Consider the following 15,900-nt stretch of genomic DNA (forward strand, 5'->3'; position numbering starts at 1 on the left):
CACAGTCAAGGCACAGTGAACATATGTATTCAATTGTTTTTTACCTACTCAAGTAAAAGCATGAAATATGCTTGATGTTAAAAATTTAAATTGTTTTGTATTTTTATTTGTAGTAAAAAGTGAAATTCCCCCTTCATGCAATCCAACCCAAATCCCAAAGTACTTTCCCTGTTAAAGTTTAAAGTATGATTTTCCCATCTTCTTGTTTAAATATATTTACATCATTCATATTTACATACATGCACACAGAGTTCTTTGTTTTTTACATAAATGGAATACACAAACAATATCATCAAACTTGCTTTTTATTCTTCATGATGTGCTGCTATTTTCCCAACTCCACATGCGCATCAGGCACTTGTTTTATGCTGGGCATTTTGCTAAGAACTGCATGTGCTTTATCGCATTTAATCTTCATAACTACCTTGTGAAGTAGGTACTCAAATTAGATCCATTTTCTATGAGGAAATTGAGATTTAGATTAATGACTTGCTACTTCGAGGTTAGTTTTAGCTTCTGCTATTGTCTTATTTATTGTATTTATAATTTTTTAGGGCCCCTGTTGGAGTGATCGTGTGTTTCTTTGGCCATCCTGTGTCAATTTCCATTTCTTTCAGCAATGGCACATTAATTTAGAGGAACTCCTTCTCCCTATTGCACACAGTTTGGGTGGGACTTCCCGAGAGTTTTTTTTTTTTCCTTCCGGCCATGGAGGGTCGCGTCCCAAGCTAGGTCAGTGTGGTGAGTTCCGGGCTTTCGGGGCTGATGGAGGGAAAGGGGGGACCACAAGATGGCAGTAGCACGTCACAGGCTGTATTAGGGCAGAGCTCGGCTGTGCTTGCCTGAAGGCGGACGGACAGCCTCCTATCAGACCTGGCAGAGGAGGTGCGTGGGAGCCACACCCAGACGGGAACTCCCGGCGCAGGGGGGCTTTAGAGATGGACTGGCGTGTCTAGATGATCTCACTCAGCAGCAAAGTGGGGAGTGTCTGGGTCAGAGCTCTGCAAGCACAGCAGTTTGGGGGTCTCTTATAGGTTTGTCTTATCTATGGCTAGCAGATGGTGAGTGCACCTTCTAAATGCTAAAAAATATGCTTATTTGGGCCATATTCAAAGCAATTGGATGTGTAGGAATTTTATTTTGACACCAGTGGGCTTTGGGCTAATGGTCCTAGCCTGCTGTGAAGAAGTAAACAATATAGGGGCCATCTCTGGCCTATTTATAGAGCAGGAAGTAAGCCTCCTCTCTTGTTCTGGGTTTTAAATTAGACTGGATTCTGTCAAAGATGGGAAAAGAAGGTGGAGCTTATTCATACAGAGGCTGTGCTCTGACCACAGTGACAAGCAGATCCGCTTCCCGCATCGCTGCCTGGGTCCCTGTCCTTTCCCCTCCCTGACCCCAGCCTTCCTGAGAAGGCCATGACCCACCCCAGGACCCTTTTGGTGAGTCCTCTGAGCAGCCTCTGTTGCTTCCACCTGGAGACCCTCGAGTGATTTGCCTTTCCTGGCTCACACTCACCAGCACCCAGCTGAATTGGGATTCACTTTTGATTTAACCTCACCTGCTTTATAGTCTCTAGAAATTCCTCTCTGCTCTGGTCCACCAGTTGTCTTTTTTCCAGCTTTCCAGCAATGTTTTGATTTATTTCCGTGTTTATATTCTTTTCTTATCTTAGTAGGGTTCAAAGAGGGAGTAGAGTCATAAGCATTCGGGAAGGACTCTTGAATGCTTTGCCCAAAAAAATGTCTGTTGGTTATTTATTGGGAGGAAAATAAAAGTGAGTTAACATTTATAGAAATGTTCTTCTTTTCCTTCTGCCAAAGTGGTCTTGGTCCAGACCTACACACATTCAGAAGAGTGACTTCAATGTGGATGGAGCCAAACAAACACTTCTACACTTGGGGCCTCCAATGGAGAACCCCCTTTGCTGTACACAACATTAGTGTACCAGAGCATCTGTTTGCTTGAATATGAACATTCTCTTGTCTGTGAGCTTTATATTATTGGTATCATACTCTACGTAGGCTTCTAAATCCTCCATTCTTTGTAAAGATATCAAAATTATGCTTCTAAGATTCATTCATGGTATTACATGGAGCTGAAGTTGTGTGAATATACAACAGTCACCACTCTTTTTTCATCCACATACTGATGACGTTTAAATAGTTTTTTGGATTGGGTTGGGTATTGGGTTCACACGTGTTCAATATACTATGGTACTTTATGATGTAACGTTTGGATACATCAAATATGATATTAAGAAGGCAACATTCTCTGTGAAATGATGACATTTAAAAACCTCTTAAAGGAAAATGAAATTAGATTCTATTAAACCCTACTGTCATCACAGTTTAGATTATAGTTCAGGTCAAGCTGTGTCCCTGACATTTTTTTTTCTTTTTTTATTAAATTCAGTTTTATTGAAATACATTCACACACCATACAATCATCCATGATATACAATCCACTGTCCACAGTATGATAACATAGTTATGCGTTCATCACCACAGTCTATCTCTGAACATTTTCCTTACATCAGAAAGAACCAGAACAAGAATAAAAAATAAAAGTGAAAAAAAACACCCAAATCATCCCTCCATCCCACCCCATTTGTCCTTTAGTTTTTATCCCCATTCCTCCATTCATCCATACACTAGATAAAGGGGGTGTCATCCACAAGGTCTTCACAATCACACTGTCACCCCTTGTAATCTACATTATTATATAATTGTCTTCAGGAGTCCAGACTGCTGGGTTGGGAGTTTGGTAGTTTCAGGTATTTACTTCTAGCTATTCCAATACATTAAAACCTAAGAGGTGTTATCTATATAGTGCATAAGAATGTCCACCAGAGTGACCTCTCGACTCCATTTGGAATCTCTCAGCCACTGAAACTATTTCGTCTCATTTTGCATCCCCCTTTTGGTCAAGAAGATACTCTCAGTCCCACAATGCCGGGTCCACATTCATCCCCGGGAGTCATACTCTGCGTTGCCAGTGTCCCTGACATTTTTAACGTCACGTAAGAACGCAACTCACAAGCACTGTTTTTAGAGAAGTGACTCCTCGGACCACGCCCTTCAGACAGGCCCTTGTATTCGCCTCGCTGGTAGGTGGAGCCCTGGGAACACCCCGTTTTCCTCAATCCCAGGCCCCAGGACTGATTTTACTACTACACCTTGCCCTCTGGAAAAGCAAACTTTAAAAAGCAGAATTGAGAGAAAGGTCAATCAATAGATTAGAACAAAAAAACAACCCTCTATACAGATAACTTCCTTTCACTTACTTAGCATCCACTTGTTGTTGACTATGATAATGCTTGTGCATTTTATGTGCATTACTTATCACATTCCAAACCCTGGGAAGTCTATGGCGGCACCGTGTCAGATCCTTTCAGAGGGCCCAGTTTTACCATTTCACCCTGTAAAGTGCAATAACCAACACAGGGAATTACCTTTAGAAATTCTTGGAGCATCTTCTGCCGCTTAGGGCTGTCCAAGCCTGGAATGGTTTCCTGTATTGAGAAAGAATCTGTATCTCTCCTAGAGATTTTTAGGGGTAAGAAAACCCCCAGGGGTGTCGGGTCTGCACCGGGAAGACGTCCTGGATGACTTCTCCGTCACCCACCCCCCTTTCTGCTGCCCCTCTCCTGCCACTCCGCACTTTAGTTTCTTCCTGATGGTCTTTTCTTTCACTTCCCTCAGCTCTCCATGAAATGCCACTCCCACTATCATTTTTTTTTTTGTCCAAAATAAATGCTAGATCAGTATTTACATTTCATTCTGTCTATACCACAACCACCATCAGGAACAGAACAAAAAACGGTGGGGTTTTCACCAAAAAAATTATGCAAACACCTTTTAATTCCTAGGGGTCCACCATGTATTAAATTCCAAATTACCTCAGTGAGGCAAAAAAGCCTTTGATGAATTTTTACACTAACATTTATTGATAACATACTATGTTCCCAAGCTGGGCTAAAGACTTTCTTCCTCAGCCCATCAAAAGGGGGTTGGTAACAGCAAGATTATGTGAGTTCCAATGCCCAATTTACCGCAAATTAAAAATATATATGTAAGAAAGCAATTTGTCTCTCCGATATACTATAAAAAAAAAAAAAAAAAAAAAAAAACCACACAAAAAACAACACTTCTGCATAAGCCCCAGTCATGAAAACTGAATGGTTGTAGTTGAAGAAAGCAGATAAGTGAAATGTTTTGAAGTAAAAATTTGTGGCTATTTAGGAATTTTTTCTAGGTGCTACTGAAACAATCTCTTATCTTAAAAGAAAAACTATATTAAAATCAGATGTAACATATTCAGCTAGCAGAATGAAGAATCATATATTATATGGTTAAACAGAAAATCATGAGGCTACATTTATATAAATTAGCTTTTAAAATAACAGATTTATTTATATATAATTCACATAGTCTACAATTCATCTATTTAAAGTGTACAATTCAATAAATTAGCTTTTCGCTTGCATGAAAAGTGCCTTACTTCCCCATCACCTTACATATCGTTGATCGATTTTATGAGTGAGACAGTCAAACAGGAAAAGTTAAACCCAAGAGTTGTTTTTTGGCATGAGTGGCTGAGTTCCACATTATTTTGTTTGTTTTGTTTTTGCCAGTGTTGCTTCTATACCCTTGGTTATTTAATTGCTTAACCTTCTGTGTTTTAAAGGTTCAATATTAGCAGGTTTTTGGGAGTTTCATTATTATCCCACAGAAGTATCAAGTAAAAGGAGGTCAGGTCCCAGTCTCGCAGAGAAAAGCATATATAACTCAACTACAGAAATGCAGTGATTGCAGAAGCACCATTCCGTGAGCCAGGGTGGGTTCACCTCGCAAAGCCAGATGTCTGTCTCCTTATGCAGAGGAACTGGGAATCCTCAAGCTTCAGGCCACAGGCAGAAGCTGCCACAACCCCAGAGAGACCACAGCGTGGAAAGGTGAGAAGAGGAAATGGTGCGGGGTCACCCCAAAGGGTGGGCTTTGGAAGTCCCAGAGAGCTGTGCACCCACAATGCCCGGCTCCCTCAGCTTCCGCTCTGCCTTCCTTTCCCACTTAGAGTGACCTCTGGGGTGAGGGTGGGGGGCAAGGCAGAGGTGGTGGTGAAAGCTGGGGAGTCTGGGGAGGTCAGGAGAGGGGACCCCAAACAGACTACGTCTTCCCCTTCCCCACAGCCTTATTCTGACAGGATAGCACTGTGATTAATTGAGGCTGCAGGTGCATGGTGCCAGGGAGAATGGATATGGGGCCCTTGGACTGTGTATGGGGCACAATCTGCTTGGACAAGGAAAAGGGGTGTGTGGCTCTTTGGTAGCAGAAAGGAAGACAAAATTTGAGGATGGTCCAAATGGAGAGATTGTTAGCCAACACTGATGTAAGGTGATGTGACAATAAGGAACCAGTTCTAAGTTTCCTTTGCATATTAATTCATTTAATCTTTGCAGAAATCCCATGAGTTGGTACCACTATTATCCCCAATTCACAGATGAACATACTGAGATACAATGAAGCTCTAATAACTTGTCAAATGCCAGGGAGTAAGTGGCAGAACCCGGATTAGAACTCACGCTCTCCAGGCTCCTGAGCCCATGCTCCTTCCGCTATGCCATACTGCTGGAAGCCACGCAAGCATTGCACGATTTGTACACTGTTTCTCCCTTCATATTTGAAGGCAATGCTGGCAGTGGTGGTACTTCCAGCCCCAGGTATAGCAGCAGATTTCATCAGCTTCTCTTTAAGTGATGAGGGACAAGGCTAGGGAACTGGGAACCATCTACAGACAGAGTGAGGACAAAGCTATGGCTGCTGGTGGATTGTCGTGGGCTCTGTTGTCCCCTGCCTCTCACTGACCACAGGGGCAAATGCGACTGATTCACAGATACTGAAGCTGTTGCTCTCTCATTGACTCTTTTTTCATATAATAGAAAAATTTATTTTCTTAAAACTTTCCATGATCTGTAAACATGGGCCATTGGACTTTTTACAGTCGATAGAGTGCCAACCTGGGTAGAGAAGTAGTCAATATTTCACCTTCAAAACTGTTCAAGATGAGAGATGAGATAGGGATTCCCAGGAAGTCTGAACTCTGGTTGGGGATCGTTTGGAGGTATTCCGAATGAGCCTCTGTGAATTCCTCTTCCACACAAACTTGAGAAAGTTCTCTCATTGACTTTTAATTCAGACAGAAGTCAGCATGTGACTAGCACAACTTTCAGAAATATGTTTGCACTCTCCATTCTAAAGGGAAACAGCAGCAGTGTCTTTATTTTTTAAGTTCTGATGTCTCCTTTCCTTGGACTTTACCGTCCATATGATTTTTATTTGGTGGATACAAAATTGGCCAACTCATTCATCCCACAGATGTTTACTGTGCCTCCACAGACTTGATTCTGGGCATGCAAGAGAGCTGGGCTCAGGGAATCAGTTGGGGCTGAGAGATGATATGCAAATCAGAAAGAAGATAAGATAATTTCAGATAGGGTAGATAAATTTGGGAAGAAAATAAAACCTAGCTGTTGAGAGTCTACTGAGAAGGAGGCCCAATTATTCCTAAGACACCACATCCTGTTTAAGGAGCAGTTAGTGTCTAGTATGTTAAGCATGTGGAGTAAAGAGAGAGAGAAACATAGCACCTGTCCTCAATAGAAGAAGCAACCGATAGGAAATCAAGTTCCAAGTGGGTTGACCTTCCTTTGAATCATCAGGGAAATCTCCCTCTAGATGATGATGACACAAAACTGTTAATAACCCCCAGCTCAAATGCTGAGAGGGAAACATTGCCCTTCAACTGGGAAGTTAGCAGCATCTTCCCCGCAGAGGTCTCTGCTCTCCGGGTTAGAACTGCACTGTGTTTGTTCATTACGCAAGCATCCTGGATCAGCTTTTCCCAGAGGCATGTAAAACACGCCAAGCTGGTATTGCGCAAAAAAAGCAAGCTCGTGCAGTCAGAAAACAAAACCTGGTGAGCAGCCCCAGCCTCGTTCACTCACCGGGAGCAGAGCTGGAAATTGCTCTGCCTCCAGTTGATCGCAAGCGATGGACATTGAGAAGGTCAACTCCATGGACTTCGGGGAATTTGTAGACGTGTTTGGGAATGTCATTGAGAGATGTCCTCTGATTGCAGCTGCTGTTCAGTCCCAGCGCCCATTCTCTGATTTGCAAGATTTAAAGAAGCATTTTTTTGCCCTTATCGATGCCCTTCCACAGCCAGGTAAGGCTGTAGAGTTAGACGTGGAGATTCTCTGTGAAGGGGCTTCACATACACTTACCAAAATATCTTTAGATCTTTTATCCTAGTTGTTTATAATTGATATATTTACTAAGCTACTTTTATTGTAAGGTTCATTAAATTTCCTGAGGTTTGGTGAATGAGAGCCAAGCGCTTGCAAGGGGGTTAAACACAAAATGGAATGAAATAAAGTTTATTGGCTCAGCTAAGGTGGTCCTTAAATATTAGAATTAAGAGGCCACATGAAAGGCAGAGCAGGACTTGCCCCCTCCTCAGGCTGGGTCCCAGGCCTCTCAGCTTCTCGGAGGCCCAGGGTTAGGCAGCCCGAGCTCTCAGCCCCGGTGTGTTCCCCTTGAGAGAGCCCCGTATGCAAGAGGGCAGGCAGGTGCATATCAGAGGATCTCAGGCGCCCAGGGGAAAATAGTGAACATGGACATTTTCACCAGAAAAGGCCAGTTAGGACTGGACTCCTGAGGAAAAGAAACTCCTTCACGTCAGCAACCGCCGGGGGACTTTGGGGTGGGGAGGATGAAATTTTGAAGGAATCCTGGAGACAGGGAGACTATCTCTGGGCAGAGAAAAGGAGGGACTTCTGTGAGGGAGAGCTTTCGGCGGCCCAAGTGACTCAGCAAGTTGGAGGCCAAGGGTCAGGCTGTCTGTCTGCAGGAGTCTGAAATGGGCTGAGGAGACGGTGAGGAGCAGGGACTGCCTTCACAGAGAGGGTTTCCACAGAGACCCAGGGCGGGGAAGAAAAATGTCTGCTCCCTTCTTCTCTGTGATGGAACCAACAAAGGATGCTTTCCAACCCTCAGATGAGAGTCTCCGAAATAAGGAACTCTTTTATGTTCATTTTAGGCACGTCTAGGAAAAGTAGAGGGTTGTAAAATCAGACTGACAAAAATGTTGACACAGTATCGATGCTCATCGACATTTATGGGGCCTCTCCAGAGCTCAGCTCTTCCGCTCGTGTGCTGGGCTCAGGCAGAGGCATCAGGGGGAGCCGGTAGACCCAGGAACCTTTTGACCGATGACTCACAGGAAAGAGTGAGAGGCCAGCCAAGGCCATGTTCCAAATGTCCATCAGGAAAACAAAGGAGGCCGAGAGGAAAGCCTTGTAAGCCAGAGGGGAGCATGATTTTAAAGGACATGAATGACCTTCTCCCCATCAAGAAAAAAAAAGGAGGAAAATCCCATGATTTCTCTTAATACCCAAAGCATGCAGGGTGGACTATATTGAGAGAAAAGGCTTGGAGAGCTTTAAATCTCCTTATTCATTTGTTTATCCAATTACTCAACAAGTATTTATTTAGTGTTTACTCTGTGCCAGGAACTTAGATAATACGATAAAAATTTCTCTATTTCCATCTTCTTTTCCACCTTGCCCCAATCCATTTCACCAAAGTTTCTAGCCAAGGTTACATCCAATCGTGGCCCTAAGCACAGTGGGGTTTGGGGCAGAATCTGACATTCCCTTACTCATCCCTGAGGCTTAGATTTGATCTTCCTCCTGACCTGACAGAATTTCTGTGTTCTGACCCATGTCAGCATCCTAGACACTTAGAGAGTAGGCTATTGAGACTCAATAAAGGTTTTGTAAATGAATGAATGAACTGGTTCCTAAGGTGATGTTGAAAGATGAGGGATCCTAGTATTTCCTCTTCCCTGCACATTTTAACTGGGATGACTTCAGTGGCGGGTCATTGGGACAAAATGGATGGTGTTTGGATGGACTGCAAGGGTCTTTGCTTCTGCACTAGACACTGTTCTTTGGAGAGACGTCTCTGCCCTCTGCTGGGAGCGAGCTTCAGTGCTGTCCTGGAGGCTGCTCAGTATCTAATCTTACTGCATTAGATAGGGATGTTAGCAAGTATAATGGTAAAAGCAATAGCTAAAATGTGTTATACTCTCACTAATGGTCTCTTGCAGCACTTTTCCAAACACTTTTTATTAGTTAACTATTTAATCCTCATAACAAATGAGTAAAATAAGAATTATCATTATATTCATTTTTTCAGATGAGATAATTGAGGCTCAGAGAGATGAAGTAACTTGAACAAGACCACAGAGTTAAAAAACGGCAGAACTAGGATTCAAACACTGACAGTCAAGCTAACAGATTTGAAGGATTTCCAGAGGACCAGAAACAAAGTATAAAAATAATTTCTAAGGGTTTTATTCATTCATTCACTAATTTACCCAATCAACATTAATTCTTGAGGCTCCAGACCCCCGTATTTGGTTATATAATCTAGCTTTATTCCTTGCATAGTAAGGAACAAACTGGGCATCATGGGGCTTTTGAATCATAAAATTAGAAGGGATTGTAAAGAGATGTTCAGAACATGGCAACATACCTGGCCAAGGACTAGTTTTGGATGATCTAAGAAAACCCTACACTATTAAAGAAATCTGAAAATCCTAATTATAGAGAAAACCAAGGTTGACATTCCATTTAGGTTGTGCTATGATGACTACTGACCAGTAGATGGCAGTCCAGGATTAATATTCAACTCCAGCGCTGGCCCACAAAGCATCCTCTCTAAGCCAATCAATTCATAAAGACTAAAAGACAAGGGCTTCCTAGGAAAGAAAAGAAGGTTGAAACACACACACACACACACACACACACACACACACCCCGAGCCAATAACTGGAAGCAATTCAGGATTGATTTGTGTCAAAAATCAGAGAGCAAAAAAACTTTCAAAATAGAATTAATTGTGCATTCCTTTGTTGCATTTCAAAATTGCAATAATAATGCCGTGATTAATTACTTAATATTTATTCATAATATATTTATTAAATAAATGGGTGAATTAGACAGTAGTGATTCCTTTATAATGCAGGCTGTAAGGCTTTTAGATGAGGCTATTAAAATGTGTTCATTTCTTTATTCATTGAAAAAAAAATGTATAACACTCCTTCCAAAGAGTAATATGTTGGTAATAAATACTAATTGAGAGCCTACTCTGCTCCAGGCATTGTTCCAGGCGCTGGGGACAGAGACGTGAACAGGACAATTCCCTAACCTCATGGAGCTTATATTCTAGTAAAGAGAAATAGAGGATTGAAATAATGAATAAAATGATTTCTGATTCTAAACATTATTATGAAGAAAATATTTAATAAAGGAAGTCTTTCTCAACTGGTGATATCAGAGATGAAAGCCGAAGGATGAGAAGGAAGCAGCCCAAGATCTAGTAAACCAGTCTAAGAAAAAGAACCTGGAACTGGAATGAATTTGACATTTTGGAGAGCATGGAAAGATCAAGGTGGGTGGAGAAGAGTGAAGAGTGGAGGATATGAGGAAAGAGGTAGGCAAGGGCTAGATGATGTAGAGCCTTTGGGGAAATAATAAGGAATTTTTATTTACTCCATTTTCAATGAGACACCATTGGATTTACCCTTTAGAACAATCATGGAAGGTTAGTGTAGATGCAAAGAAGCCAGGCAGGGGGGCTGCTGCAGTAGTAAAATAGAGAGATGATGGGTTCTTGGATTAGGGTTGTAGCCATGAAGATGAGGAGATGTGGTTGGGTTCTAGAATATATTGTAGACTTAGAGCCAACAGGTTTTGTTGATGGATTTGAGAAGGGCTCATTAGAAACAAAGAATTGAGGACAGCTCCCATGTCTTTAGTCTGAGCAATTGGGTGGATGGTGGTGCCATTTTCTGAGATGACAAAGATTGGTATGGAGAAGATGAGACGGAGGATGGGAGTTTAAGTTTGAGTTGCCTGTTAATCATCCAGATGAAAATGTTGGGTACTCAGTTGGACCATAACATAAGAACTCAGTGGAAAGCTATGGACTAGGCTAGAATTGGATGTCATCAAAGAGTTGGTGGCACTTAAAACCTTGGTACTACATGAGTAGACTGAGGACATCAGTGTAGAGCCAGGAATAGTTATGAGTACTGAGTCCTGGGGTACGTCAGTGTTAGTGGTTTGGTAGAGGAAGAAGAAAGAGAGATGAAAGGAGGCAAATAGTGGCTTACAAGGCAAGTGATGATAATTTTTCAAGAAGGAGAGAGGTCCACCATGTGACATGCTGCTGAAAAGCTGAGAAAGAAGAGCCATTGGGCTCTGTCAAGAGATAAATCCTCTGTGTCACCTTAGTAAGAGCAGATTTTTAGGGGTAGGGGGTTGAAAGCCAGAGAGAATAAACTTGGCATGTGAGGTGAGAAATTGGAGACATCAAGTAGACAACTTTCTTGCACAGTTTTACTTGAGGGAGGAGCAGAGAAATAGGGAGAAACTAGAGGGCAACATGGAATTAAGGGAGGGATTTTATTTTGATTACACAGTTACTGAGTCTAAGGCATATTTGTGTATTAAGAAGGATAAGGTGACAGAGGGGAAGAGATTGAAGTTTGAAGTTTGCAGATGCAATGTCTTTCAGAAAGAAAGAGGGACTGGCTTCAAGAGAATTGAGTGAAGAAGTTGGCCTTCCATAAAAGGCCTTCCATTGTGCCAGGACGGAGGATACACTAGTGGTACAAATGCAGGGACACTGGTGGACTGTTACGGGGTTCTAGGGTGATTTAACACCCTGCTCTTCTGTTGAGATGATGATGAGGGTCTGCTCTGTGCCAGGAACTCTCCCAGATACAAAGGTTCATGGTGCCTGGTCCCTGCAAATAACGCATGTTTACGTTACATCCCTACACAGGGTACATCTTGAGACATGACGGGTCAGTGGCACGGACACTAAATCCAGGTTTAGGAAAGACTTTGAAGAGCAGGCAGCTTCAAGATGACCCAGTGAACCACAGTGTATTCGACTGACCTAGCCAGAGCTTGGGCCTTCCAGGTGGGTAGAGCAGCTGGACCTAAGGCTGGGGGCTGGGAATTATCACCTGCAGTCTCCAGGCTCCCATTAGGGTTTATGGAACGGTTAGGAGTGCATTTGGGATGCAGCATTGGAGGTGGAACTGGGTGCTTGTAGGCCAGCTCCCAGGTGGCCCTCAAGGGTCAGTGGTGTGGGGCAAGGAAGATGGAGTCTTTTGGCTGAGCTGGGTCAGGTTCTATTTACTCTCAACTACCATCCCTACCGGACTCCTGCACTTTTTCCATCTTATGCCCAGTGAAGGTGTGGCTTGTTTGTTTTTGTTTTTAATCCCAGCTCCTCTTTTTCAGTCTCCTTTCTTCTTCCCTTGGCTTTCTCTTCCCGGCTTCCTTTCCTCTTCCCTCCTCCCTCTCCTCTCTGCAAAGAGTGGAAAACACAAGCTCAGGCACAGGCAAATATTAACCCTGGGGAGATGCTTTTTAAGAGGGGAGATACACCCTAGATGAGTGAGAAGCAAGGGGCAAGAAGGGCAAGAGGCCGGTCTGGCGTGCGTGGGACTGGCCCCTGCTGCTCCACCACCTCCCTCTTGTCTGACCTGCGACTTGGGGGGGGGGGGTCCGGTAGGGGGCGGCAAGGGGACAGCCCCTACCCCAACACCCGGGCCTCCCACCCATAACCACTATCCCTGCCGCTCCCCTTGGTCCTGGAGAGTAAGAAATGCCGCGAGCCGGGAGGACCGCAGAGGGAAGGGGCCCTTGGAAGGCTGGGTCTCGGGCACCCCGGCTGTGCGAGGGGATAGAAAAGCTGCTTTGAAGATCTCCACCTGGTGGGGGTGGGGGCTGCAGAACTACTGGGTCTGGATACTTAGAGCCCCCCAGGGCAGCTCCCCCCGCCCCCAGCCAGGGCTGTTGCGGGTCTCGGGGGCTGGGTTGGGGTGCTGCGGAGGGGATTCAGGCTCGGAGTCGGCGCTGAGCCGGGCTCCCCCGGGCCTGGTTAGCGGCCGCGTGGCAGGTGGGGAGTTGAGCGCCACATTTTCTCACCACCTGGACAGAGCTGCCGGGCGGGAGCAGTAAGAAACCCCTCCTGTTTGCCAAGCCCGAGGGGCAGGATCCCTGAGATGAATGCTAGAGACGGGATCTTTGGTGACCTGAGTTTCGTTTTAAACTCCTCTGAACCTTACAGGAGCAGTTGGTGCACTGAAAGCGCCTGCGATTTTGAGTCCGGGTTTTAGATGCTGTCAGCTTCTGACTGCGTGCCTTTGGCAGGTCACCTCACCCTTTCTGAGCCTCCATTGAATCATGTCTCAGTGGAACCACCCCCCGGTTCTGCCTACCTCTGGGGACGAGGGGTTCATGAGTTGGATGGTGCAATCCCAAACACTCTTTTATTGGACAGGTTTGAGTAAGTGGAGGTTATACCATATTTAAAGGGATTTTTAAGTGATCCCCTTTTCCAGTAGAGCCTCATGCTTATTCCTTGCTCCACGCAGGAAAACCACTTAATTGAGATAAAATGAACCAGGCACCTTTAGCCACACTCTGGGAGAGAGATACCTCTCAGTCCTGTCCCACTGGATTTCCTTCGAGGGGGAATCATAACTGTTTATTGAGGCATTAGGTGCTGTGTTTTAGGTAAATTAATGGTCTCTAATTCTCACAACTCCTCAGCAGGTTGGGTGTCACTACCCTCATTTTACAGATTATGGCTCCCTGCTTACCATATCTGAAATCGTGCCCAACTCAACCCCTTGCCCAGCCCCAAGGATTCTAATTCTCTTTAGAGGACAAAGCTAAATGACGTGTCAGAGCTCAGGGAACATCTCAGACATGGCATCGGGGGTTTCCAATCTTAGACCTAAGAGATGATTTAAAAAAAAAAAAAAAAAAAAACTTCTTCCAAGAAAACGTTATTCTTTGCGGTTTCTTTGGGATCTAAAGTCGGAGGAGGAGAATGAGACCCAGACAGGGTAGATAGTGGGTGGGTGCAATTTTCCTAAAAGGAGTAAAGACACTTAAATTCAAAGGGCTATGGAATTTGGACTGGAAATGGGATTCGTTGCAGTAAATCATCTGCGAAGCTCTTTAGATGCCTAATTTAGAAACCCAGAACGCACACTTAGGAGCAACAAAATCCTGAGCACTTATCTGCTAAGTTCCATGGATGGTAGCCTTTTGGATCCGCCCCGCCCCTGCCCGTTCTCCTTTGCAGCAGCGCGAACCCCATTCCGTGGCCTTTTCAGGAAGTCTTCAGGCCCTTGCGTCCGGCCGCCTCCGACATCAAAGCCCCCCTGAGAGCAAAAGACTTTGAAAAGATACGAAATGCTCAGACTCCTTATCGCGTCCCCGCTCCCTCCCGAGCAAGCCATAAATTCCAAACCTCCGCGGTCTCTCTGTCCTCTCGGCTGTGCTTGCCCCAAGGTCTCAAAGGACAAACCTATCACTCCCGGCCCCGCCCCCTGACCTGGCCGGGGCCGAACGGAGCGAGGACCGAGGCGCTCAAGGTCCTGGGCACGTTGGAGGGGCGGGCGCGATTGGCCCCCCTCCGCCGCCAGGACACCCCTTGTTGGCCTGACCCGCCGCCTGGGGATCCTGCCTCGCTCCCCTCAGCCTCATCGGCGCCCGCCCGGGTCGGGCTCCGCCTGCCCGCCGCCGCCACGCCGTGCGCTCAGCCCGCAGCCTTGCGCGCCCTCCTCCCGGCGAGTGTCTGTGCTTCTCCGCAGGCCAAGAGGGCATCCTGCGCTGCCGCCCCGACCTGGCGGGCCGCGAGCTGCAGCGGGGCACGCTCGCCGCAGAGTCGCAACGGGAGCAGAGCGGCGCGGGCCTGACGAGCCTGGGCGCGGACGAGATGCGCCGGCTGGCGGAGCTCAACGCGCAGTACCGCGCGCGCTTCGGCTTCCCGTTGGTGCTCGCAGCGCGCCTCAGCGACAGCGCGGCTGTACCCCGCGAGCTGGAGCGCCGACTGCGCTGCCCGCCCGCACAGGAGCTGCGCACCGCCCTGGGCGAGGTGAAGAAGATCGGACGCCTGCGCCTCGCAGACCTGCTCGGAGCCGACCCAGCCAAACTGTAGCAGCCGCTGGAGCCTGGATCCCGGGCGCACAGGAGGGGACGTGCGGGGGGTCGCTACCTGGCCTGTGCGCCCTGGTCAAGAGGCTCACGCGGGCTTGGAGCAGCGTCCACACCACACCGCACAAAGGAAGTGGGGAATTGAGGCAGTTATATGAATAATCAACCCTTTTGTCTCCCCCATTCGGCGCCATCCACCCACGCGTGCACGCGTAGCCAAAGTATTTGTATGGTTTAGTGCTTTGTCCCCAATTTATCCAGCTCACTGCTTCTTCACACCGTTTGCGGCCCGATGACCCTAGCTTTTGTGGATTCCAGCTCTTGTTGGCTCCCCACCTTTCCTGCTAAGCTCGAGCTGAAAGGCAAAAATCGACGGAAAAGGAATCTTTTATGTCACAGCGGTTTGCGTGTTTTCATTTTTTCTTCTCCCACCTTATTTGCCGGAACCCTACATTTACATGTAAGAGGCAGCAGCTTTCTACCCTGGGTACCTATGGGCACTGGAGCAAGGAACAGGGCTGGGTGCCAGGGAAGCCAGGGCAGCCGCGGGAGGGGCGCGGTGGGCAGCGGAGAGCCCGCGAAGCGCCAGCGTTGGGCAGGCGCCCAGTGGGGCGGGGCGAAGAAGCTTCCCCAATCTCTCCTAAAAGGATGGGGGACGTCTCCGAGCTGGACGGATCTGAAGGTCGGGGGTAGATGGGCCCCTGCCTCTCCCAGGAGGGGGGCCCTTGGGCAGTTGGGAAAACCACAAGTCATAAGAATAACGGTAATAATACTCATTGAGCAGCGCTGGGTATTGTGGGCCTCGG

General features: G+C 46.2%; 1 protein-coding gene across 4 annotated transcripts; it reads left to right on the forward strand.

Annotated features, from left to right (window-relative positions):
- Positions 1 to 7,015: 7,015 nt before the first annotated feature.
- URAD (ureidoimidazoline (2-oxo-4-hydroxy-4-carboxy-5-) decarboxylase) lies at positions 7,016 to 15,470 on the forward strand. Of its 4 annotated transcripts, none has more exons than XR_005211149.1 (4): positions 7,089 to 7,227; positions 10,224 to 10,517; positions 11,916 to 12,056; positions 14,272 to 14,895. XR_005211149.1 is itself a non-coding variant. In XM_037800272.1 (2 exons), the coding sequence occupies exons 1-2, from the start codon at positions 7,053 to 7,055 to the stop codon at positions 15,096 to 15,098; spliced, it is 522 nt and encodes a 173-aa protein (XP_037656200.1). In that variant the 5' UTR covers positions 7,016 to 7,052; the 3' UTR covers positions 15,099 to 15,470. The 4 variants fall into 4 exon arrangements, 1 of the variants encoding a protein (XP_037656200.1); XR_005211150.1 differs by having other exon boundaries at positions 14,752 to 14,883; XR_005211151.1 differs by lacking the exon at positions 10,224 to 10,517 and having other exon boundaries at positions 7,106 to 7,227.
- Positions 15,471 to 15,900: the final 430 nt, after the last annotated feature.

Source organism: Choloepus didactylus, chromosome 12, assembly GCF_015220235.1.
Source record: "Choloepus didactylus isolate mChoDid1 chromosome 12, mChoDid1.pri, whole genome shotgun sequence".
Taxonomy (NCBI): Eukaryota; Metazoa; Chordata; class Mammalia; order Pilosa; family Megalonychidae; genus Choloepus; species Choloepus didactylus.